Genomic DNA, 26,606 nt, shown 5'->3' with positions numbered 1-26,606 from the left:
TCCCCCCTTCCACCCAAAATACCAAGAAAAAAATAAATAAAGCAATGAAAAAAGACCCCCCCCCCAAAAAAAAAAAAAAACAACAAAAAACAAAAACAAAACAAAAACAAAACAAAAAACCCCAACAATAACAACAACAAATAAACAAACCGAAAAACACTCAGGAAAAAACTGCCTAGAACTGCCTATTGTAGGGCATTAACCCAGTTTCATGAGAATACATACGGAGAGCGCTAACGCCACCGAAACGAGAGCTAATTATTTTTTTAAGTTTTAGACATTAAAGTTCTAACATGTAAAATATGCAAATTACTCTGCAAATTATAAATGTTCCAACAAAAACCCTAGATAAGATGATTGAATTCTACGTATGTATATGTGAAAAAAATTCAGCGTTTTTGAAAAAAATAATGAATGATCTGTCAAAATTTTGCTGAATGACTCATAGTTAATAGTCCCATGTACTTTAAATTTGTAAACATTTGTAATACGTGTTGCGACACTGTCTCGATGTAACACTAAGATAGAATAGAATACATAAATACATTAACCTGCTAATTGAGTGTTAACATGTGAGATCGGCTCCGGAATCGCACCGAAGCCTAAATTAAATCAAACGACGAAAAAGTTGGCCATTTCACACCGTAAACAAGTTTGACTGTAGCCCAGTATTTGAGATAATCCCTTGATACCGATTGAACACCAGATAGAATAGTGTTAATCACTATCTATAAAAGATATACACAACTATCGCCTTGATTCCACGCCTGATGTCTGTTCAACTGTCTTTCTTTCTACACGTCAAAGTCTTGTTATATAAGATAGAATTGTTCATTGCTTCTTTAAAGTGGCGAGATGTAAACATTTCAGGGCTGTAGAAAGGATAGCCGGAAAATATTTACAAGCACTGCAAACAGAAGAAACTCTTAAAACATTTAATGTGTTTTAAAAGGGTTTTACTTTTTTTTAAATTCTGGATTCACAAATAAATGAAGAATCTAACAAGAATGAATTTGCATGTTGAAAAAGAGATACCGAATATTACAGCAAACATGTATGCACGGAACATACACATCGAGTACACAAATATACGTCAATTAAACATGCCAACTTGTTCATTGAGAAGGTATATGGGAATTAAGATAAAATCGCAACAAATGCCTACATTGTGCACAAGTCGGGCTTGAGTAAATTTCAATGTACATCCTGCGGTTTATTAAAACTAGATTTAATGCATCGCCTGTTTTCAAACCACCATTCATGCAAACGATTCCATTGACAATGCATAGATTGTGATATATACTTTCTCTTATTTACTTCACACTGGAAATATTGTATATCATGGTATTTATTATCTGTCTGCATTGTCAGGGTCCCCCTGTAATTGAGATCAGGCTAGGTTGTTGGTTTTATTCTAAATTTTTTGTCTACGTGTTCCTGAATCATAACGTCCTATGTCAAATTTATATTTCCGTATGATATATCTTAATACAACTTTACCTGTGAATTTTCACCTTTTAAAAAACACATTCACCGAGCAACTTTCAGCAGAAGGTACCGTGCAGGGCCCAGAATCGACACCTGCACGGAAAAATGGAGAGCAAAAGCCACGCAACTACTCCTCTTGGATGTGATCGCATTTAAACAAACGTAATCTATTTTTAATCGCCTCAATATACGCTGAGCAGGTAAATAAGAACTGTCCCATTGATAGGAACTGATTCGCCGTCTCGCATCCTCATTGGCTGAACCGCCTGTGACATACTCGCTTTGAACTAGGCCGCTCGCTATAAGCTATACTTACTCAAGTCTGCCCTAGCTAAAGACGCTTTTACCTATATTTAACATCAGATGATGCCGTCATAAGTGTACAAATTTATTTCCAAGCGTACGAGTTCTTGCATTTGCAGAGAAGTGAAGTTAGCCGCAGTGATGGTGCAGAGAGACGTTATGAAGTTCCGTATATTGTGAAGTTCAATTTTGGTTGTCAAATACTATACTCTCTTAAACTCGTGCATATCAGATCCATCTAGCATTATGACATCAAGGAACGTGCTTTTTCATTTGGCGTGGACGTGTCTCCTATGTTTAGCTCATAATGTATACGGGACCAGGGATTATGTAATTCTAGACCGGCGACAGGGTAAGTATTGCAAGATTACATTTAAAGCTTATACAGCAAATTTGCAAAATACAATTTTAGGGTCACGTATTTAGTTTACATGTAAAGGTAAAAAAAAAATGATAATGAATACTTATATGTTCCGGCGTGGTTTTGCATTCTTCGATTCGATTCGAAGTCATTTTCACATCGGGATGAAAGTCAAGATTTAATACCTTGAAGACCCATTGTATGTGGTTGAAAGGCATTCATAATCGAAAGAACAGCTACAGAAAACAGGGCTCGACAAATATTTGTTATATAAACTCAGTTCACTGCAAGACTTATACAGGCGTTGTTCTCTCTGTATAAAGCACCATTATATATCCACATTGGGTCACGAATTTAACAACAAATTGTGAAAGTAATGATGTGTGAAAAATACACAAATGAAAGAAAAAAAAACCTCTTATACTGTATATCGTTTAATTATATTCAACAGAGAAAAAAATTATCGACCTCTGAAAATTTTTGACCCAGTTCACAAGACGTCCTGTGTCGTGCACCTTGATAGTGTCATGGGATGCAATTTCAGCCGATTTATGAGGTTATCGAAAGCTAATCTGCAAGAAGTGAAACAAACCATATTCATAAGGTTAGATGAATTTGTTGCCCCGCCACAGACACGTTGAGGGGTTGTGTCAAAGATTACGCCTGAACCCAGTTTTTGGGCAGATGGAAACAGCTAGATAAAAAACCTGTCTGTACAGAGTTTGAAATGCTGATCATAGTAAACTGAATTCATCTCTGTTATGGTATTGCATACTGATGTCTGACATTAAGTACCTGATCGCTTTATAGATGATAAACTTTTGGTCTTGAAGCTTGTCTTTGGTCATAGGGTTGTGTCATTCTCTCCAAAGATCACACGCATTCTTCAAAAGCTTCCACAATGTTCATACAAAAAGATCGGCATATGATACTGAAAACCACACAATCCTTAATGAACAACAGAGCTGTCAGATGTCTTCTGGGTCATAAAGTTGTATCGCAACATCACAGTTCGTTTTACTTCTGTCGTTGGGGCGTACGACTAAAATGAACTTTCTTTGTAGACTTCAACCTGCATTACCTTCAGTGTTACATAATCACACCTGACAGCTAGATTTGAGGTTGTTTTTTATAAGATAAATACCCAGACTCTTCTTAAGCGATAGCTATATTTTGACTTTGCAAAGAGTGCTGTGAGAACAGATATAAGTCTACACCGACGTGCAAAAACATGTGATTTGTTTCGAAGCAAGTTAATAGCTGACGAAAATAACAGAACGAATTATCTTTTATTGCAGGTCAATTTGTGAACACTTTGGATAACTATGAAATAACAATTCCTCTACGAGTCACAGAAGGTGGTGACGTCATCTCAAAGGACTTGCATCCTCACTCACTACGTCATCGAAGAAATAGTGACCAATTTTCAGACGCCATACATTACAAACTAAATGTAAAAGACAGTGATTATGTACTCAAATTAAAGCCCAATACAAAATTCTTCCATCCATCATTAGTCGTTGAGACAAGGAGAAACTCTTTCAACAATGTCTCGGACTCAGTCTTCGTGAGATACTCAGGCAGCACAGAGCGGCCCTGTCACTACACAGGAGAAATCCTAGACAGAAGCAACAGTAAAGTCGCACTCGCTTTGTGTGACGGCTTAGTAAGTGCTCATGCTATTAATATATATTCCCTATGCACATTAATAACGTTTTAACAGCAACATTATGTAATTTTTTAGTTAATTCGATAAATGTCTAGAAATGGTTAATTTGGAACAGAGAAAAATCAAATCTTTACATGTATATATCATGTTTATCGAAGTTTATGACGTCAAGATATTTTAAAGTGTTTGATATAAAAGTTGAAAACGATTTACTATGGAGCCATATTTTAGTTGGAGTTGTACTTAATTGATTTCGTCAGTAAGCGAAGAGAAATCGTCGTTAATTGCATGTGTTACAAAGGTATTAGCCCTCCTTCAAAGGGCTTCCCTGGATCTTGACTGTCAGTGATTAGCGTTAGGATGTAGCAGGTAACGCTGGTAATTGCTGGTCTTTATCATCATTTCAGTAAATATTCCAATCACTGAACCTTTGCATTCTCAGAAATAACAAGCAGATGTGTAAGAACAAGGTGATCCTATACCAAGCGGTTTTGGCATCCGAGACAACCATCATACAATGTATATGATGCAGATACTTGAAAAATCTGCCATGTTGATAAATAATACCGACCAATTTCGGTTCCTTTTCACCTTTAATTTGGAGTTTGAACAAATCATTCTGCAAACTGGAACAAAAATACCCTTAAGGTGGCAGATTTTGGAATTTTGTCAAAATAAATGCACACCTGCTTGTACGATTCGCAAGGAAATGCATGTTCATAGCAATCAACGATTATTAATAATCTTTAATTCAATATATGGATTGTCAAATCTCATCAGAATATGAATTGGGTCACGGTTTGACCCAGTGAGTTGAATTACGTGATGTTTTGTCTGATTTAAATGCAATGGAAGCTCCCGGTATATTTCATTCATAATTTACCAATACTTTGGTATCTACTGTGAGAACATGTTCGAAAAAATATCTGATGTTAGATCTAAGGGAGCTACAACCAGATCGAATGTACAGCATTAGTTACCCCTTCATTCAGTCTCAGACATTTTTTCTATAAAGCGCGTCCATTGAGAACATGTAATTGCTACCCTCTGCTTACAATAGCATATATATAATCTGACGGATCGAATGACCCATCATTAAAAATGTCTGGAGGACCGAACTACTGTCACGCGCTAGGGGCACAATTTATGAATGGAAACTGCTTACCTCTGATTTAGCGTGAGGTGCATTATGTATATTAAATTTTAATGATGAATTGCGCTTTTTATTGCATAATCATGATTAAGTATGATTCATAATTTTTTTTTCGATTTGTAACGCGATGTTATGTAACCAAGCTTTGGACTTTGAAAGAAAAGTGATATCAAGTGTGAACAAATACACGATTGTCTTGTGATTTTTGCAGTCAATATCAGGCTTTTTTAAACTTAAAGTCATGACAGTTATTATACTCTTGGCCTAAAAAAACCCCCCAACATTGTACTTCCCTGCACTCGCTTGTAATATTTCAGCACTGTGCACTTGATACGGGATGAAAGCTGTCATATCAGTTTGATAATGGCGTGGTCATGTCTCTACCCGAACAAAAGACGGTGTCCATTATAACGTGCCGCTTTTCTATTCCTTCATGAAAAAAAAGTCGAATTTATTAACCAAAAGACGTAGGAACCCACGGAACAGGTGACACATTGTCAGATGTTGACCCCGGACAAGTTTTGCCAATTTCAATGCAAACTAAAAACTCATTTTTACCAACTACTCTTTGATGTAGCGCTTTTTAGTCCGCCAAAATAAAGCGTATTTGCAGACGACAGCAATTTGATTCTGAAAGTGTAAGAAGAACCTAATCGTTATAACTCCAAGCAGGGGCATTCTCCACATAAAATATATATATGGTTGTTAATGATTTCCTTCTGTGAAGTGCCTGGTGATTGACTTCGGCAAACAAATTTATTTACAATCGTGAAATTTGGGATTTGAACTATAAAGAAATTTCAAATACTTGACACAGTTTCGTGTTACTTGCGTACTTTAAACAATTCGGACAACCGTTTCTGGAAAACAAATCATTTACTCTTGCTTTTTCATATTTTGTGAATTTTTTTTTCTGAAACTTGGTTAAAGGATTCGATAACAAAACCACAAACACAACCTTCCGCATCTTGTAAAACAAGAAATTAAACAAAATTTAAGAAACGCAACGAGCACGAGAAATAGAGAAATATTGATCGTTCTTTATTGTTGTGCGAATACATGCTGTGTGCTGATACATCGGTATCCGTCCAAACTACAGCACACAGGGCTTAGAAATAACAGAAATCATTGTTTTAAGAGAAAACATGTGAAGTCATAGTTTACCGTCATTCCTGATATTACAGATGATAATTCATCTTTAACCAACCCCCCCCCCCTCCTTCACTACAATTACATGTATTTGCTGCTTGTATGTGTCATTGACCTAAAGTATTACAAATTATAAAATCTACCTACGCAATAGTACGTACTGTTCAAAAGTATTCGATGTTGATTTAGGGTAAGAGTCAGTTCGACCAATTTTTATTATAAAGTTAAGAAGCAAAAAGAAAAGGTGTTTTTAAGAGAAAATTTTACAAACTTTCTTTTTATTACTGAGTTTAATGTAAAAATGTGTGTTTGAAATTTCAGCATGGTTTGATTCACACTGGTGATACCACGTACTTTATTGAACCAGTAAAGCGCCCTCAAAATGTTACTGACGGCCACCCTCACATCATTTATCAACACACCCCCACAGAACCCGACCAAGGTCATGGCCATCCAAAATCAAAGGACGAGTGTGGAAACAACGGTACTCTCTCTCTCTCTCTCTCTCTCTCTCTCTCTCTCTCTCTCTCTCTCTCTCTCAGGCACAAACACACAATTTCTTAATCAAAAAATGTACTCGCAGGCATCATATGACGCATATAATACCATAATTTATCAAAGTTATTAACTTCTTTGTCATGAATAAAAAATGAACAAGTTAGTTATATGGTGTATCAGTCGCAATGAAATTTACACCTAACAAAATGAGTGACCCGGTTTTTTCTGAGCAATTAATTTTATCAACAAATCGACTTAGTGTGAACAGTTCATAGACTAAAAAGAAATGATTTCAAACAATGGAAACTCTAGTCACACGTTTGTGTCTTATCCGACGGTTCCCCATTATAGTTCTCAGATTTCTCATGTGATAGAATTGCTGATTAATGGGTTCCATTAGCAAATTACACTACAATGACTCCGGATTTGTACTATATACAAAATTAATATCTTTCAGAAATAAAAACTCAAAAATCCACCAGCAAACGCGAGCGGTGGGAGGTCGAACACCGGCGGCGAAGCGGGCGTCAAAGCAGACGACAGAAACGTTCTATATCTGTGGAACATCACGTGGAGACGCTAGTAGTGGTCGACCCGGAAATGACGGAGTATTACAAAAATGAAGACGTCACTACCTACGTTCTCACCATAATGAACATGGTATACATGATAATAACATAAAAATCGCAATTTGTTTTCATTTACTTTTTATTAAAGATAAACATAAAGTCTTTACCATATTTAATTGTGTTTTAACATTTTCTACATGTAAGTGTAAGATCGACAAACTTATGACACGCGACTGATCATGATAAGTTATACATGTATGGCTATATACTGTACCAGTATTTGTCATATAACCTTCATTAAATCTTCCAGGTTTCAAATTTATTTCACGATGCTTCGTTGGGAAATGCAGTTAACATCGTAGTTGTTCGAATAATTCTACTGGAAGATGACCAGGTAAATATACCATCCAACAGACCAATAAGCATCAAATGCAAAACTTACCTCCATACAACGATTAAACATGCGATCTTTTATTTGAATTCAGAAAGATCTGACTATAACCCACCATGCTGACAAATCACTGCACAGTTTTTGCAAATGGCAGACGAGAATCAACATGAAGGACGAGGACCACCCCAACCACCACGATGTGGCCGTGCTTCTCACAAGGTAGGCTCAGACTCACCGTAGTTCAACATCTCAGTCAATCATTTAATGCTTATCCATTTAGAACCATTTTAACAAGTCCTTGGACTTTCAGTTTGATGTAACTATCTATTTCTTGCGTCAAAACAAGTTAAAATGACGCTGGTTTCAAGCGAAATATACACCGATTGCGTAGCCTTACCTCAAAAGCCTGACAAATCTTGTTGATTTCAAAGAGCCATGACTGAGTGGCCTACAATGAAATAGACAGGCCTACGTCACAATGCTGTTTGACACAACTACCCAAAGTCCAAGCTCCTGTTAAAATGGTTCTATTTGATGTTTCTGCAAGAGCGCGGCTGTGATTGGTTAGTTTCGTTGTTGTAGGAAGGATATATGTGCCCGGATGAACAGGCCGTGTAACACCCTCGGGCTGGCCTACACCTCGGGGCTGTGCCAGCCTCACAGGACCTGCAGCATCAACGAGGACTCTGGCCTCTCCCTGGCATACACCATCACTCACGAACTTGGCCACAAGTACGTTAAAAAGGTTGTCATTTTAACTGTACAATAAATAAGTCATTCTTAAACAAGGTGTAAATATTTTGCTATTAATATTCTGATAGTTTTGGAATGACCCACGATAGTCGGAGAAGTGGCTGCCACACATCGAAAACTGACCACTTCCTGTACCTGATGCAGAGTCAGCTGATGGCGGTTAGTCCCCTGATGAAGTGGTCCAACTGTAGCAAGCGCGCCATAACAGAGTTCATCGAGTACGTAAAAAAGTACAACACCTGCGATGTTAACGTGTATATTCTGCTTGACATGATATTAATGTCAAAACGCGTAGATTGATTACTTTGAAACAAATTATATCTAGAACGCATTTATATACTTACTCTATATTTGACGGGGGTCACACTGTTTATGTTTTGCACACACAGTCGAGGCTGGGGGTACTGTCTGGAGGACGAGCCCGCCAAGTACCGAGACACGGATTACGACTACCCGGTGCTGCCACCTGGTATCATGTATGACGTAGACCACCAGTGCAGACTGACGTACGGACCCAACTCCTCCTTCTGTGGGGAACAGGTACACACGGTCTTACCTTGTGTCAGAAACATGAAAATAGTTCCAACTATACATTTACCGGTAGAGAAAATAATCGATAAAAATATTTATGATACTCTAGGATTATTTTTAAGGTCATTACTGATGCAACTATTTCTTTCAAAAGGAGGACATCTGCACCACACTGTGGTGTCGGTTGGAGAACAAGTGCACGACCCGGTTGGAGGCGGCTGCTGAAGGAACAATATGTGGTGCCCATAAGGTAAGAACGTTTGCCACCTGCAACCAATTAGCCCCACTCCCCCCAACAAGTAGCTACCATTATATGTGGTGGGGGTTTTGGGGGGGGGGGGGTTCTGAAAATTTTGCAATTATGCACTTTCTTAACCAATAACACTTGAATCATGGCCCAACAAAGAATTATACTGCTTAATCCTTTAAACCGTTGTCAAATATTCATTTTTAGTGGTGCTTCAATGAGCAATGCGTGGAGATTGGCGAGCGGCCGGAATCCATAAATGGGAACTGGGGAGAATGGAACAGTTGGTCCACTTGTTCTAGAACTTGTGGCGCCGGGGTCTCCTCTCGCGAACGTCACTGCGAGAACCCGAGGCAAGTATAGCATAGACACCACACAGTGGCGGGATTAAGTAAGCTCTATGTTTATCGCTTATAAATGTAAACATATTACATCAACAGCTTTGTTTAGACTAAAAATAGATGTGCTTCAGTCAGCCACCTGTTGTTCTTGAGTTTCTTTGGTGAGAAATTTAAGAGTCAAACACTTTTGAAAATAGAAAAAATGTAACTGTATCACACACGAGGAACGAGGTTGCCTATATATCTTTTTTTATATCTACAGACCCGCTAATGGAGGGAAATATTGCATTGGGGAAAGAAAAAGATACAGAATATGCAACACAGAGGTATCACAAAAGACATCTTAATGCTTTTTGCCTGCTTCATCTGGCAGACTGCTCTGTCTATCCCTGCAGCCCGCGAACCATAAACTTTTATCAGTTTGTTTTCTTGGCAGTTTTTTTTTGTAGTTCCCCCCTCTAGTCTGTTGTCTCATGACCAATCAAGAGTTAATTAACACAATCTTAAAATGACTCTGATAAACAAGGGTCGCTAGAAAGACATCTTTTTACTGCCGGGTATATTTAGTAACGTTCATTATCGTTTTCGTGATTCTGCCAATATCCCGGGCGGTTTGATATGATTAAGGTACATAATGTAGGCAAATCCGACTTTTGTTGCAATCTCGTTCTGTGTTCATTTATTACATAGGTATAAAGCTAAAATAATCGGAAAACGAACATTAAATAAAAAAGGGATACAGAATAATCTGCATTTATGTTCCAAAAAATTCTGACATGATGAGATTTTCATTTTTTTTTAATAAAATTTTTTTAATGCAATCTATTTGGTGGTTTTTAGGAATGTCCGAAGGATACCCTGAGCTTTCATGAGCTGCAGTGTCAAGAGTTCAACTACATTCCATACCAGAACGGCCTGTATGAGTGGCAGCACGTCCCTACCCCACGTAGGTCACACATCACACGTTAAACACCGCGACTGTCGGTGTTTGATTTTACTAATATTATTTCTAAGGCTTTTAATAGATGGGGTCAATTTAAACGTGATAAAAAAAGTTATCAAATGCATTTCTTGTACCAAGTTGTGCCTTCCTTTTAAATTTTCAAAAGAAAAGAAAAGTATATTTTCCAATATATATCGCATTTTTTGCAGATTTATCAATATGACCGAGGTTAAATCAACTATATAGAGTGGACCTTTATATGGAATGTCGTCTCCCCAAGGGGAATGTACTTTAACGTTAAAAGTCTCTGAATTACTTGAAAATGTGTTGGAGATATTAAGATATAGATATGCTAAAAAAGACCTCTGCACTGGTCCATCTAAAAGTTTGTTGAATAAAGAGCTTTTCCTTAGTAGTGACCAAATGAACAACATTTTTTTTTTATAACGTGATCAAGAATTAAACTGAGTGCAATAAGCAATTGCTGTTTTCAGTACATAACTGACATTAAATCTATTTTCTTTAAATGTTTCAGATGACATTTAAGAGTTAATTATGCAAAGGGTAGTCAAGTAAACAACTTGAGTTTATCTGGCTGAAAACTGAGCCACTTATATCAATAGTCAATTATGAGACTTTTCTTAGTCATGGATTAACCTCGTGTCACCTTGATTTTTTGTTGAATTCTTACACCTAAAATTGATCCCTTAAATTATATCATAAATGTCAAAACTCATTGGGGTGCCTCTCCCACCAACCACCAATTCTGTCCCCCGTGAGTGTACTTGAACAATTAAGTCTATTGTATTACGTGTCAAGACAAGGTTTTGCAAGACAAATGATATCCTTTACAAAAGTTACAATTTTGTTTTGCAGACTCAAGGAATATTGGCTTAAATCTTGCCAGATAATTTTTTATACAACTCTAGACATATTATTGTTCGCCGTGAACATTTTACCTTCGGTTTAGTAACAACATCATGGTTTTTTTTCGCTGCAGATACTCCTTGTCAATTGCATTGCAAACCGGAAAACAAGTTTTTCTCCGTGATGATGAGGGACATTGTAATTGATGGGACTCCTTGTAAGGCTGGCACCAGGAATATGTGCATCAGCGGCAGATGCCGGGTATGATTCAGCCCTCGGTGATATGAATCCGCCACCAACAATTTTAATGTTCATTGCACGCCCAAAGACGTGCTCATAAAAACTGTAGCGTCTGAGCATCAGTTACATTTTATGCATTGCAACTTTTTGCACATCTCTTGCATGATATTAAAGCATCGCTTCTTATCTTTCGGATACTCTTTGTATATTGTTACTTTATATCTTATTTATATCTTATCTTAGCACATTGGATGCGACTGGGGAATAGACTCTTCAGCGAAAGAAGATAGATGTGGCGTGTGTCATGGCGACGGATCGACCTGTGAAACAATAAAAGACCAATACAACGAAACTCAGGGATCGGGTGTGTTACGTTTGTCTGTCATTTCTTAAACAAAGATGAATTTAAAAAAAATGAACTTAAACAAATATCAGACATCATGTGTATCTGCATGTCTACAAATGTCAGTAAATTGTTACGCTAGTTTTTTGTTATAAAGAATCCAAGGGTTTTTTTTAAGGTTACGTAGAAGCAACCGTGATACCAAGAAATGCACGGAACATCCGGGTAGAGGAGGTGACAGGGGTGGATAACTACCTGGCGCTGCAGAATGATAATGGCGAGTACTACTTGAATGGACACTGGTTTATTCAGTGGTCTGGGGACTATAACATCGCAGGAACGGTCGTGAGGTACAACCGGCTTGGCAACAGGGACTCGTTCGATGCTGCCGGCCCCATCACAGAACCACTACACATCATGGTAGTGCAGTAGCCTCTTTTGAAATTTACACACTTTCGTGAATCTCTGAATACATGTTATTTTTACTGACTTGAATATATTTCCTGACCTTGGTATTTGATTTATTAGCTTCTGATGCAAACCCGGAATCCTGGCGTTGTCTTTGAGTACACGGTGCCAAAAGAAAATGCAACAGACACAAGACCCCGCGAGTTCACATGGACGTATATGGATTGGACTCATTGCACGTCATCTTGTGGTTCAGGTAATATTCTTTGCTAAATATTGTCGAGTAGTATATATTTATTCAAGTTTTCATAATTACCACTGAATTTATTTTTGATTAAAAAGGTACCCAGAGAGCAATCGTCGTTTGTTCTGAAAAGGAGGATGGGACTGTCGATGATGTTTACTGTAATAAAACACACAAACCAGATGACTTACAAAGGACCTGCAACGCGCATCTTTGTCCTGCCAGGTAAAATTCAAAGCCCTGGTTTTACATATATTCATTCAATATGTACATGTATATGAGTTTATTGTATATTGGTCATCTTTAAATATTACTCTGTCCTGTATGTATAGATGGTGGACAGGACCCTGGCAACATTGTTCCGTCACGTGTGGTACAAATGGTCTCCATAAAAGAACAGTTATATGCGTGCGCAGCCTCGGAAGTGATGAACAGATCGCTCTTGAAGATAAGTCGTGCCAAGGAGAGGAGAAACCCATCGAAGTGGAACCGTGTCATCACAAAGATCCATGCCACGGTACAGCAGAGTGGACAGTGGGAGACTGGACAACGGTAGACAAAATTAACTCTTATTGTCGTTATGTCTAGTTATACATTGTTTGTACGATGCATTGACCAATTAAAATTTGTGCTGATTTCAGTGTGACGCAAATCCGTGCTCGATGCAGACTCGTGAAATCCAATGTGCACAGCCAGTTGTTGGTTGTGACAAAACGCCAGTCCCCGCTAGCAGACGTCAGTGCTCCAATATCACGTGCGAAACGTGGCAAACTGGAAACTGGACAGAGGTCGGTATCTCAGCATTACATTTTGAATGACAAATATTTTCTTTCTATAGTGGGTGCAATGTAAACATGAATATTCAATTTCAGTGTTCAAAAAGTTGTGGATTCGGAATCCGTTTGAGGAACGTTACCTGTCCGAAATCAAGTACATGTGACGAGACCAAGAGACCCGTGGACAAAGAACTCTGTAGTCCCCAAGTTTGCCCGTCCACCCCTCCCCCAGAACCCGTCATAGACTTGATTGACATACCGGAAGAAACAGCGGATACTATATACGAAAGAAAAGAGTTCGTTGAAAATGTTCGAGTGATAAACGGTTTGTCAACCACCCCAGTGACTACAGCATCAACACAAACAGCTAAATTAACACCCACCGGCATCGAGGGGCAAAGCAGTGGGATCGTCAGTCCCTTAGTAACAACAGAAGCAACAAAACACGGTCGTTTGCCTCTCTTTGATATCAAGGAGGGTGGATCCGATGTCTTGGTTGATTTACCTTCATCATTCCATGAATCGAAAGTTGATGAGATATTGCATAATAAGGACTTGCCAGATAAACCTATCCACTCCCCTGGAGACACACCCAGGCCTACCCAGCACAAACACAGGCACGGTCACTCAATGAACAGCGAGCATCAAAATATCCAATCATCAGTTCATGTCCACCCTGATAAACTTCACAATATGCCTGCTTTACCGGACATTAAAAACCTCCACCCATTACCGAAATTTTCCTCATTGCCAGACATCATGTCCGGCCCACGCAGGCGCATGGGGCCTCCCAGTATGATCGTCCCTTCTGTGTACGAATGGGTTCCGAAGTCATGGAATCCGGTAGGTTCAAGTGCGATAATTCATTTTCCTTTAATCATGTGGTCTAAATTTTTTAACTAACTTTTATCTAAATGTAATCCCTCCTTTGTAGTGTTCCAGAAAATGTGATGGTGGCATTCAGACTCGAGCTGTGGGCTGTGTGGACTCTAAATCAGGAATAGAAACTGAGGAGCATAAATGTAACATTCTGACAAAAATGGACACAATCCGCCCTTGCAACACCCAGCAGTGCGCGACGTGGCAAACCTCCATGTGGAGTCAGGTGAGTTGCATATACCGGTACTTGCACCTCTATTCAAACCCTCAACGTGTCATACATCTTACAAATTGTTCTAATCTGATAAATATCTTATACGTGCGTCTGATTTAAACTTTCCAGTGTTCCGCTACCTGTGGGGAAGCCGTTCAGGTTCGTGAGGTGGTCTGTTCCGAGAACTCGGACTGTGACCCGGACCAGAAACCCCCCACCCTACAGCCTTGCCTCCTCCCGAAATGTTTGGCGTGGAAACACGGCCCATGGAATACGGTATCGATTTTATCCGCCTTTGTCCGAGAGATATACTAGTACATGTACAATATAGCTTGGCAAGTATGGTTTATTTCGCGGACTTGATGTAATGTTTATGTTTTACAGTGTTCTAAAACCTGTGGTAAGGGGCAACAGATCAGGGCAGTACAGTGTATAAACATTACATCGGAGACCCTAGCCTCTGACTGTGACCTGTCGGCCAAACCCACGGAGATTCAAACCTGTAACCCCGACCCCTGCCACAGTGGTCACTCAGGTTCGTACCTAAATTGCAGTTCAAATATTTCACCATTTTATCATTTTAATGAGTTGAATATTTTTATAATAAAATTAATCATTTTTTTTCAGAATTAAAAACATCCACTTGTAAAAGAAACAGACTGAATAACAGAGTTTGCCGTAAGTTGCGCCAGAGAAATCAGTGCACACGTGTGTACGTTAGAGTCAATTGTTGTAGGACATGTGAATTAAGTAAATATAGAAGATGGCGGCGACCAAGGCGGCGACAGGAGTAAAGAGCGGGCGACCTGAGACGACCTCCTCTAAACTGTGACTGCTAAATCAGCAGAGAACCTCCCAAATATGCGGTTCTGAAGCCTAGCAATGTGTTCACGCACCGTGATGGACAAATCAACCGAGCCAGTATTGAAGTCTTCTGAAATCCATACTCTTTGTTTTGTTACGTCAGAATCATTCCCATAATTCCATATTTTACTGGAAGTTGATTGTTTCATGTTTGAATTATTATTTAATTTATAGAATTATTAATGAAGTGCTTGTAGCTGATTATGTGTGCGCGTGTGTATGATCTGTAGATGTAGCTTGTAGATTCGACTGGTAAAGAGTCTAAATATATACTCTTTATATACATACTACCATCCCTTATACTCAGTAACCTATATTTGTACATATGTATACAAAACTGACAATTATTTTACGATGTTTATTTATATTATACAATTAATGTTTTGTGTATTAATTCTTGACGTTATACAATTTTAAATGATACTCAATAAATACATAAAACAGTTTCATTATTCCTGTTTAATGTAATAAAAATTACCTATCCCATTTCAAAACGCACTAGATTTCTAAACGTGTTTTAAAGCGGCAAACAATATCAAAAGCCTGCAATCAAATAATTTATGGAACTATCTTGAAGGGTTAAAAAAGGTGAAATCTAGGTTCATCATGAAAAATTATTAGACAACAATAACAGACTTGGGTTTAAGATATAGTTTACATGCACGTACATGTACATGAATACGTCTCAATATACAAACTATTTGTTTCATACCAAATAAAAGCACCAAACGATATGCGATTGAAACGGTACACAGTCGCTTATATTAAGTGAGATTTGTACACAAAATACTATACCGGTATAGTAGTTGTAAATAGCTACATGCAGTCGTACAATAGCGGTTCGTATAGATGTCTTAAAACATTCCTAAAAACCATACATTCATATTCTAGAGTCTATTCATTCATACTGTATACTTAGGCTAGCTAGATATAAATGACATAGGAAAATAAGTTCTTTGGTCGGGGTATCACAATCACGTCATAAATCACGTATATTATCACATTAAGAATGTCCCCTGGCTCTACTCTATACATGTACCTCCCTTTGGAATCTACAGCGGACTGTTCAGCTGACTGTCTGGTCTCACCAAGTCCAGTAAACGGAGGCGACAGATCTTCTTGACCTCGTTGGCCCCTGTGATAGCCTCGGTCTGAGGCGCGTTCTCCAGCCTCTCTTCCAGTCCTCTGAGAATGGCATCCTTTTTATTTTCTCTGGCACATATAACAAACGGGAAGCCAAATTTATGTTTGTATTTCTTGTTTAGATTGGCCATCCGTTGTCGCTCTTCCTCCGTCATCGTGTTGAGCCCCGCGCTGGCCTGCTCTCGGGTAGACTCTGACGTCAGCTGACCTGCCTGCGCCAGTCTTCCCGCGAGGTCAGGATGCAGACGAAGAATTCCCTCCTTGCCTTGTAATCAAAGAAAGATAACTCTACATTCAAATCCAATACAATTTTGAGACCTGTATTCATTTTAGTTCAGTTACGATAAATATGATACATGTATCTAAGTTTCATAACTTTGAGGTGGATTGAAGACATCAGATACATGTAATATTGTTACATGTAGTTATCTAGATGATCATGTTGAAGCAAAATCACTTTACTTCACAAAAAACTAACTTTATATGCTATTATTTTTTTTAATAAACTAAAAATATCTTTAGATGATAAAATCTGACGATTTCTATCAATCTTACTAAGCTTTAAGTGAAATGCAGAATCACAAAAACACATATTTTTTTCCAGGAAAATAAAATTGTGAAAAACACAACTACAGTAGTGTAACATTTTAACTAAATGAGTTAGGTTTTTAAATACGTTAAATTCCTTTTATAGGTGATTAAAAAATTAAATACATACCACTTATTGGCAACCGATCAATAAAATCACCAAAACAGCTGGCCATGTTTTCAGCATCGCGAAATGGGCGTTCCCTCCATACTGCGGCGGCACAGAGGCTACAGTGCTCTACGACGTTACCGAAACACTTGATGAATTCTTCATAACCCATCTTGTTGACGATATGAATTGAAAGTGGGTTATCGCCCATCCTGCTTAATCGTGTATAAATAATTATGCTCATTAGTTACCATCGTCTTAAAATTCAAAATTTCAATTTGCACATTGATTGATGAGAGAGAGAGAGAGAGAGAGAGAGAGAGAGAGAGAGAGAGAGAGAGAGAGAGAGAGAGAGAGAGATTTCTTTGCTAACAGCTTGTCATTTCGGGGACCGTGTTGAACAAATAAGAATTTTTATAAGCAATATTACATTCGTACTTCCTTTTCTCTCCTTCTTTATACATTTACACTAGTACATATAAAGAGTTAAATTCCATGCACACCATATACAACAATATGTGCTCAGTATGGGCGGATAGCACAAGAGAAATAAAGCACTATTAACACAGCTGAGCATGCTTATTCATATTGACTTTTCTTATCGCGCTGGCATACCTGCCAGGTGTTTTATATATATATATATATATATATATATATATATATATATATATATATATACGTAAAGACTTTTCTTGCGATTTTCGAAAGATGATAAGATAAGAAATGAATAGTCAGAAACTTACATACTACTAATTATATTATTTACAACAAGGAGAGGACTGTGTAAGTTCTAAGATTTTGTGTCCAATCCTTGTGGCATAATTAGTAAAAGAAAATGTTCAACTCAACTCACAAAAACTTATTTTAATTAATGAATACAGAGCTTGAAATACATGTACTTGAACATTGTTTTAAAGTGAGTTGTCTTTCTTAATATTAGTTGGACAACTAACGTTACTTCGTAAATCTGACATGACATATTTTGCACATAAAACATACACTATGAATCTATTGAAATATGAATTTTGAAGTGTACCAGTATACATTTAAAACTTTTACTGACCTGCAATTGAAAGTTCTTCAATAATTATAATGTGCACGGATGTCAAATGGTACTGGAAAAGAGAAACGAGTACTAAATTTAAAATATTTAAAAGGAAAATATATTTCCGATAAAGATGACGATCAGACTATGAGCAAATATAAATGTTTAGCCATGCTAAATGATGTTTTATGTGACGAAAAAAAATCAAGAAATTGGTAGAAAAGAAAAACAGGAGGCCAACAAGCCTTAACTGTCACCTGAGTACCATAACCCGTACACAGACCTGTTGAAGATTCTCATATAGTATGTGCATATACTTATAACCAACCCTCCCTACCTTAAATCTTGCAATAGGGAATATAAAACCTATAATCTTGGTGGAAACTTTTAAGATAATACAGTGCATGTCCAAATATTGAAAAGGTGCAAGACTGATAAGAAACAATTTTCTGATATTTGTTAACTTTCAAGATAGTTTTTACGTGTATTATTTAAAATAACCCTCAACCCTGATCCCCAGGGACTACTGAGAAACTAGTTTAGCTACTGAATTGAAAGACCAGAGAGTGACCCGCACTATACTAATGCGGTGATGTCATAAGAACTACTGTCAAAGTCGGTAATTCAAATATTGAAATATTTCGTGACAAAGATCTGTTTTCTTACATAATCTCCTTTCTGTTAATACCAAACAACCAATTGTAAACATTCATTTAATATGTTTTGCATCTAAGTCGTAAAAAGAGATTCGGAGTACCCCATATGACTGTAATTTTCCCCTTCATCCATAATTATCCATCGAATCAGTTTCTTATCAATGAGAATAAAAGTATATTTTTTTTTTAAATTTTATCGAATGAAAAAAATTGCTGATAGTCATTACTTATTAAACCTGAAACACAACAAAATATCTATATTCTTCTTGATTCATTGTTAATGCACTGCATGATGAAACACAGGAAAAAGATTTTTTGGGGGTGGGGTGGGTGGATAGTTTAGCTAAGAATTTACAATAGGTAATAGGTACTTAATTAAATTTGTAATTAGGCAATATCATATTTTAGAGACCGTTCCTTGGGTATTTTTGTACAAGGGTGCTAACCTACATTTCAAAACAATACATTCAACCCAGCTGCGGTTTAAATGCAGAACAATACTGGAAGGCACTTGTTTTTTCAGGTTCCTAAATCTGAGATGAGAAAAATTTGCATATTAAGATTTACTCATTTACACTTTACTTACTGGTCCACTAATCTAGGCACCTAGGCGATGGGATATACATGTAAGGAAACACTTCTTAAGAAACTATATTGTATATGTTTTGAATATAATACTGTAAATTCCTAATTAAACGCGAGGAATTAATATCCGCGTAAAATCGCGAGAAGCCTGTCTTGCGAATTTTAAAATCTCGCTTTTAATTTTTCAGACATCTGTAATTTACATAAAACTATGATAAAATTTCGGCAATCGCGATTTTATGTTCTCGCGATTTGATGGAAAACCGTTGAATCGCAGAATTAAGTACTCGCGTAAAATAAGGAATCTACAGTACACAGGTCCATGCATTTGGGAAAAATGAGCAATTTCCAAGAAACCTATACATGTACATATGTGTACATGTATGACTAGATACCTGTTTTGTACACATTGCAGAATTACTAAATACTCATAATTTTCACAAACAAATATCGACGATAAGTGCATGTGACCATGACCCCATCCCCCTCCCCTCCCCCGCTTCCGGCGTGAGTTATCTGTAATACATCGCTCCCATTAGATATCTGTACTGTGCCGACATGTTCCGTCCCTACAATTGTAAATCTTTATCAGGTGTGAACAGACATTTCGTGTTACACTCTCTTGCCTAAATGGCCCGTCTTTGGTTCCAAGCACCGCTCCACGGATCATCTCCATGGCAACGAATGCTGTTCTTCCGTCTCCACTGGTCACTTGATAGTGAACAGATATACTTGTAAGAGGGCGATGTTGGATATATGCGAACTATTTTACACTTTTAAAAACTATCAATTGCACATTAAATGGTATCAGCAAATCTGCACTATTTTTATTATACCCCATCGCAAACATTCTGTCGTACAATGATGCGATATCAAGATTGATAAACACCCACAAACTTGCTGTTGTTCAGCTCTGAACTGAATTATCCTTTTGTTGCGGTTCTATATTCTGTAGATTATATATCTACATCGGCACAGTCTTTTTTTTTATTGGACAGTGAGACTGGTTTGTGATAGCATTCCTCTGATCCGTCATTCCATTAGACTCCCGGCTTCAAAGTTCGACATCCGATGTGATGTATACATGTAAGCCGATTCTTGCTTTCAAAGTCAGGTTCCATGCTCCACTCTCTCCGAGGAGGGTTCCTTCAAAGAAATATCAATCCGGGTCAGGAAAGTTCTGCAGTACTGACTCACATTCGTGTGTGATTTATTAATGTGCAAGGAAGCTGATAAGAGGCATCCAAAATTGGAGACTACCTTACACTGTCTGTCAGAAATATATCTGTTATTCAGTGAAAACTGTAGATGACTGTAAAAACTTGTTTCTGTTCCTTTGTATATCTGTTTTGAAAATAATTAAGATCACAGACGATATGTGTTCAGTCAATTAAAGGATTAGATGTCTATGTTTAACTGTCTCTTGGGCAAGATTAGGAAGTATTGGAATTGGGGGAAATTTTACACTGCAACCAAACTAGAAAAAAAAATATTTTTTTAAACATTAATATTAACAAGTAAAACAAAAATTACACAAGCGTCAAAAGAGCAGCCACAAAGAAATTATTCAATTTCAAATTAATATGTGTATGTAATCTCAAATCGGTAAAGTTCATAACTAGATTAAGTCGATACAATTGAATGCCCTACCAAACAACTGACTATTATGTGAAATAATATGAAATATGATATTTAAAAGCACATTTGCTCAATAATTCTCTGGGCTGTGTTTTACAAAAGAACTTACGATGGAGTCGTAAATTTTTCAGTTTCATAGAATGATCTCTAACGTACAAAATGTATACAAAACAATTTGTATAAAAAAATTCCAGTTATTGTAAGTATGTTTTATTAGTACCAAGTTAAAACAATTGGTAGCTTATTATTAATGAGATTTTATAAATTTGGTCGCAAGTCGTAAGTACTATTGTAAAACGCAGCCCTTAATATTATTTCTTAAAAATCTTTATTCATTTTAAGTTTAATAATGCTCTTTAGTTTTTGTAATTGAAACAAACTTTAAAAATAACTGTGTACATGAATATATATGCAACGAAATCTGTCAACGATCAATGTTTCGCTATTCATAGGGATAAAGAATGCTTTGTTTTTCAATAAAGCATATATAATTGTTTATATTTACACATATTATTGAAATTTCTTATAAGTTAAGTAGAACATTGTGATATCGACATCCAGTGTATCGTAGTACAGATATGGCGCATGATATCAGTAAGGAGCTGGCAATTACAATTTCTCCACATATATGAAAGTGACTAGCATATAATTAGGAAGTCTGACGCCATGTGTTCGGTATCTGGAATACCAAGCACTTTGATAGGAGAGTAAACCAAAAAAAATTATTATAAGCCGTCGATCAACATGTGAATTTTACATTATTCGTAATATTTCGACTTTTGAATAAATGCTGTACAAATGGAATTATAATTGAACTTTAAATTTTCTTCACCTCCCCCATAAAGATGTCATTGTAAACAAGGACAAAGCACAACTTGTATGCGGTGTAAAACTTTTGTCTCTCATTCCATTTTCTACCATTAGTTTCATCATGAAGTATGCCTTGCAATCAAGGCCTAGTTTATGATTTATGAGTTTTTTTTGTAATGACATCACTGTCGTCAGGTAAACGTTTTTTTTTGGACTTTTTTACGTTACAGACGTCGAATTACTAGTAATCGAAAAATCAGTTTGGTTTTTGTCAGATTTCAAACCAACAGCATTCACGTAGTATAGAAGACATTGGAACATCTGCATTTATGATGTTGGATGGCAAGATCACCAAGATATGAATAATTGATATACTAACGTCATATTGTAAATCTATCTAATAAAAATAATTTTGCTTAAAATTTTACATCTTAATTTTTATTTTTGCCAGATTAATATAGTCGGGATTGTGACATGTTTAGGCAAAAGTGCGTAGATAAAAAAGAATGTTTACAGCATTGCTCGTTTATTGATTTATATTTGCTGAATTTTGCTATGGAAACAATTGAAAAGTCCGAAAACAACAATATGAATTATCAATATGTTATATTTGACGCTTGGGAAAATCGTGTATTGTTTTAGTTCAACGTAAAAATGACGTAGAACCATTTTAACAAGATCTTGGACTTCGGTTAGACGTAGCTATCTATTTCTTGCGTCAAAAAAAGTTGAAATGACGCGGTTTCAAGTGAAATATGCACCGATTGCGTAGTCTTTGCTTAAAAGGCAGACAAATCTTGTTGATTTCAAAGAGCCATGGTTGAGTGGCCAACAATGAAATAGACAGGCCTACGTCACATTGCTGTTTGACAAAACTACCCAAAGTCCAAGCTCTTGTTAAAATGGTTATAATTTTCCATGCATGCTGGGTATTGACAAAATATGTTGCAACAAAATACAGCGTATACATTTCCTTGGCTATGACAAACGCCAATTATACCAAAAATGTAAGTTTAGTTACATTAAATTCTGTAATTGATATTGGAATAGTCTTTAGATACTAGCTACGAAAATTGCTTGTTAAACCAAAAATGTAAGTTACTTTGATATCGGTTATTGATATGGGTGTAATCTTTAAAATATTCAGGAGAACAGATCTTGACAGCTTATCAAGAATGCCAGTAAACATGAGTAATTTGTATCGTTTGTATCGTTCCGCCTCGCTACCACTAATCTGACAATTACCGACAATAAATAATGTAAGCCTATGTCTTAATCTACCGGACTTTATTTTTGTGATGTTAAGTGCGGCCTACAAATTGGAGCCACAGACTAGGGGATACCCAGAGTCGCATTTCCCCTCATTTTTCTAGAATAGACGGAAGACGGCTCAGCAGCTATCTCAATAATGTTCTAAGCGATCACAGCAAATAGAATATCACACGCAGAACTACTTCCTGTGGAAGTTCAATGTAGCACGAACAGAATTCAGAATCAAAGACGGCTGACGGATTCTCCAGGAATACACTCCAATCGTTCGTTTTAGTTTGACTCCGAAGCAGATGATCTACTCTCTGAAAATCGTTTAGTACCTAAGGGGCCTAAATGTCAAAGTATTACAGTGAGCGCTTGACCAGAATTTTTTAACTCGATTTTTAATAAAAGTTAATTTCTAATTACTTGTAATATATACAAAATATCTGTTCATTCCATTCGTTTAATTACATTACCACATTAATGAGAATAGTTTTGATACATGAAAGCAAGGGTTTCATACGACTGCTTGTGCAAAATTGTTCATCCAAACTATATTTGATGCTATACATGCTTATGAATCCACTTTTTTGCTGTGTAAGTATTTAAAAAAGTAATAATGCAATCTAGCAATATACTAGTAATTCTGATGAAATATTGAATAGAACAGATATCATCATCATACAATGTAGATGATTACACATATACATGTATTAATACCGTTTAGTCCGTGCAAGTCTCCCATCATTCATTTGATTACATGTAAGTCTGTAATTATAGTCGGTTTCATCTATTTAATTAAAAACAAACTAAATCCGAGAATAAATCAAAACTCTCCACATAACTTTAATTAAACTATTATTTTTAATAAAAATAAATATAAATCAAAGTACTAATATTACTAGAGTAAAAAGCGGTTAGCAAGCTTGTTTGGTGCATTGAAACACAAACTAAAAAAATCAACATTTTACGGTATGACTAGCTACTATCTTTCCCTTTCTGCGCCAAAAACTCAATAAATCCTCTCATTATTAAAAGGAACAACCACTCTATTAGGATCACAAATGAAAATATGAATTTGTCATTTTTACTTATAAAACTGTACAATTACATTAAATGAAGATTGACTTTCAGTACTCTCAATACTTTAATTCATCATAGGTAGCGCTTTGACGAAGAATCAAGTTGCGTAATCTAGTTGTGGAAGCGTTTAGTGTGTAGGCTATTAACCGCTTGAAAACGAAGAAAATATTAATATTGTATATCTTGTCAATAATTAATGACCAAATGCCTATTATTTTCTATCTGGAGTTATTGAAACCAATACCGCCTTATTCTCCCATCGCCACTAGAGCACAAAAAGCCATTTCATTTTCAGTAACTGATTTCAGTTCTTGCGTAATGCATCATCCAAATTCTCTAACGTAATTTACAAAATAATTACGAAAGAGTAATGTGCCATTCAGGCTTTCGGGGATTTCAATCTTGTAAGGAATCCAAGATATCATCGATAATTACGTTTATTAATTATATTATTCGCCATTGAATCCCACTTTTTGAAAATCGAATTAAATTAACTTTAACTTTTTAACAAGTCAATCAATAGATATTTCATTGGATAACAGAGTGCTCAGGATTTTTAAAAACACTTGGTGGAAATTTCGACTTCTGGGTTTTCGTTGTTTTTCGGTTACCCTCGGAGATATACCGCACAGGGAATGGTGCGTGTGATTGCGGTAGTGGTTCCATGGAGTGAACTATGTTGTTACTTTAATATGTCATGTTGTGAATTTCATATTTACCGGGTGGCAGTAAATTTTGTTTATCTTGTTGTAAATTTTGTTATTTACTGCCACCCGGTATATTCGAATTCAAAAATTTACAACATGACAAATAACTAATAAATTGTGTTACTCTCCTGGAGTCAGCGAGCAAGGAATCATAGAAACAAAACAGTTTTGAACATTTTCCAATTTATCAACAAATCTCAACGTTAACAAAAGTTATGGATTGATGGGGAAGACGAGACTGGTATACGAGTTACACGATTAAGATCGTGCAATTGGATTTGTCCCAGATTTATTTATACAATCTTTTACAAAAAAAAGAGCATATAAATGTTATCGTTTTAGCAAAATATATTTCTTATTTCGAATGTCAAGGTCCTATTTAATCTTCAAGTTACCATGATACCAAGAATACATGTAACTACATATATGGTCATGGGAACAGTGGACTTACCACAAAGGAACCCCCCCCCCCCCCCCCACAAAGAAAAGAGAAAAATAGAAAGAACAAACAAACAAACAAAAAACCAAACAATACAAAATTTAAAAAAAACGATATAAATTTAAGAGAAGTGAATTTACCGGTGTCTCAAAGGTTGTTCGGTATACAATTTTACGAACATTTTACGTAAATACATATTAGCCGAACTGTGATGGTATGAACTCTTATAGAGAATTTTTCAAAATACTGTATTACTGAAAAGAGTTAAGCTACATGAATATTACAAAACCGTTAGACGTTTTGGTGTCATGTTGTAAACTTTGATTTTTGGGATGGGTGTAAATACAAAATTTACAACAGTTCAAAATTTACAACGTGACATTAATATGTTACAATGCGCTTAGTATTTGCCCCCGTTTGATTTTGAGAGAAATTCAACCCAGTGAATACTGATTTATTAAGGCGAATTTTTCAAAATACTGCATCACTTAAAAGAGCTAACCTACATGTAACGTTGTGCCTTTAACAATGTCCTTAACCAAACATTGGTGTATTTTTATAGTTAACATATAATTGATGAGGAACAATTATTCTGCCTAGTTTAAACTACTGCATATAAAGTCCTTGTTTTTAATAGGTTCATAACAGTGCGATATAATTTGACAAATCACCTTATGAAACTTAACCAAATATTGGGAAAAAAAATCTGTTCAGATATTAAGATTTGAAGAAATGTTTTCATTGTGAATGAGTTGGTAGATTTTTCTGTTAATGTGAAACAGATGAAATTGAACAAATGAATTTTATATTCAGGCTTTATCTTTAAAAAGATTCATTTCAAGGTATTCAATGTATATAGAAGGGATATTGAACTATTTTGAATCATTTTAAACTAGTAAAATATGTATTGCTTAATAACAATGAAAGTGAAATAAACCAAATTTACATGACTGACAACATATAAGAAGGCAGTCATTTTGCACCTAAAATTTTTCTGATGAGTTATCTCCCCTTGATGAAAAAAAGAAAACTTTAATTTCGTCAAAATATCTACGGTAAATGATTCATTTATTTCATATTTTATTGAAGAGAAAGTTTATACATGTATTAACCATGAGAGTTTTACAAATTTTAAAGGTACCTAGACACGAGTTAATATCAAAAATTTTATGCATAATATTATTTACTTAATATGCTATTTGAATGATTTACCAAAATTTGAATGTTAAAATTTAAGTTATAAGAGAGACGCAGATGTAATACTAGTAATTCATTGTTATGTAAAGTCAGCTTTAGTCTTATATTTGTTTACAAATAA

The 26,606-nt window shown here is 36.2% G+C and overlaps 3 protein-coding genes across 3 annotated transcripts in view; 1 reads left to right on the top strand and 2 right to left on the bottom strand.

Annotated features, from left to right (window-relative positions):
* Window positions 1-26,606, bottom strand: part of LOC105347132 (ubiquitin-like FUBI-ribosomal protein eS30 fusion protein) — a 169,605-nt gene that overhangs the window by 95,475 nt on the left and 47,524 nt on the right. The gene's annotated exons all lie outside the window — the stretch shown is intronic.
* On the top strand, window positions 1,831-15,680 carry LOC105325830 (A disintegrin and metalloproteinase with thrombospondin motifs 6). Its single transcript, XM_020066162.3, has 25 exons — window positions 1,831-2,143; window positions 3,451-3,818; window positions 6,445-6,607; window positions 7,079-7,281; window positions 7,501-7,584; window positions 7,676-7,800; window positions 8,164-8,313; window positions 8,403-8,552; window positions 8,724-8,874; window positions 9,020-9,115; window positions 9,320-9,465; window positions 9,716-9,779; window positions 10,294-10,399; window positions 11,397-11,524; window positions 11,747-11,867; window positions 12,025-12,266; window positions 12,375-12,510; window positions 12,597-12,723; window positions 12,831-13,050; window positions 13,140-13,286; window positions 13,371-14,117; window positions 14,209-14,379; window positions 14,497-14,643; window positions 14,752-14,902; window positions 14,995-15,680. The coding sequence occupies exons 1-25, from the start codon at window positions 2,038-2,040 to the stop codon at window positions 15,159-15,161; spliced, it is 4,416 nt and encodes a 1,471-aa protein (XP_019921721.3). The 5' UTR covers window positions 1,831-2,037; the 3' UTR covers window positions 15,162-15,680.
* Window positions 15,346-18,185, bottom strand: LOC105325831 (2-oxo-4-hydroxy-4-carboxy-5-ureidoimidazoline decarboxylase). The gene is made up of 3 exons (XM_011425548.4): window positions 18,135-18,185; window positions 17,093-17,283; window positions 15,346-16,639 (listed from the first exon to the last, which is right to left on the bottom strand). The coding sequence occupies exons 2-3, from the start codon at window positions 17,280-17,282 to the stop codon at window positions 16,284-16,286; spliced, it is 546 nt and encodes a 181-aa protein (XP_011423850.3). The 5' UTR covers window position 17,283; window positions 18,135-18,185; the 3' UTR covers window positions 15,346-16,283.

This window comes from Magallana gigas, chromosome 6 (genome assembly GCF_963853765.1).
Source record: "Magallana gigas chromosome 6, xbMagGiga1.1, whole genome shotgun sequence".
In the NCBI taxonomy this organism is placed as follows: Eukaryota; Metazoa; Mollusca; class Bivalvia; order Ostreida; family Ostreidae; genus Magallana; species Magallana gigas.
Note: the sequence above shows the minus strand (reverse complement) of the source record. Positions and strands in the feature narration are given on the sequence as shown.

Bases quoted from the DNA above. Each gene is read 5' to 3' on its own strand.
- LOC105325830 (XM_020066162.3), top strand. From the start codon at position 2,038: ATGACATCAAGGAACGTGCTTTTTCATTTGGCGTGGACGTGTCTCCTA. The intron at 7,282-7,500 runs GTATACATGATA...TAAATCTTCCAG, and splicing joins TTCTCACCATAATGAACATG to GTTTCAAATTTATTTCACGA. The intron at 12,511-12,596 runs GTAATATTCTTT...TTGATTAAAAAG, and splicing joins CACGTCATCTTGTGGTTCAG to GTACCCAGAGAGCAATCGTC.
- LOC105325831 (XM_011425548.4), bottom strand. From the start codon at position 17,282: ATGGGCGATAACCCACTTTCAATTCATATCGTCAACAAGATGGGTTAT. The intron at 16,640-17,092 runs GTATGTATTTAA...TTTGATTACAAG, and splicing joins TGATCGGTTGCCAATAAGTG to GCAAGGAGGGAATTCTTCGT.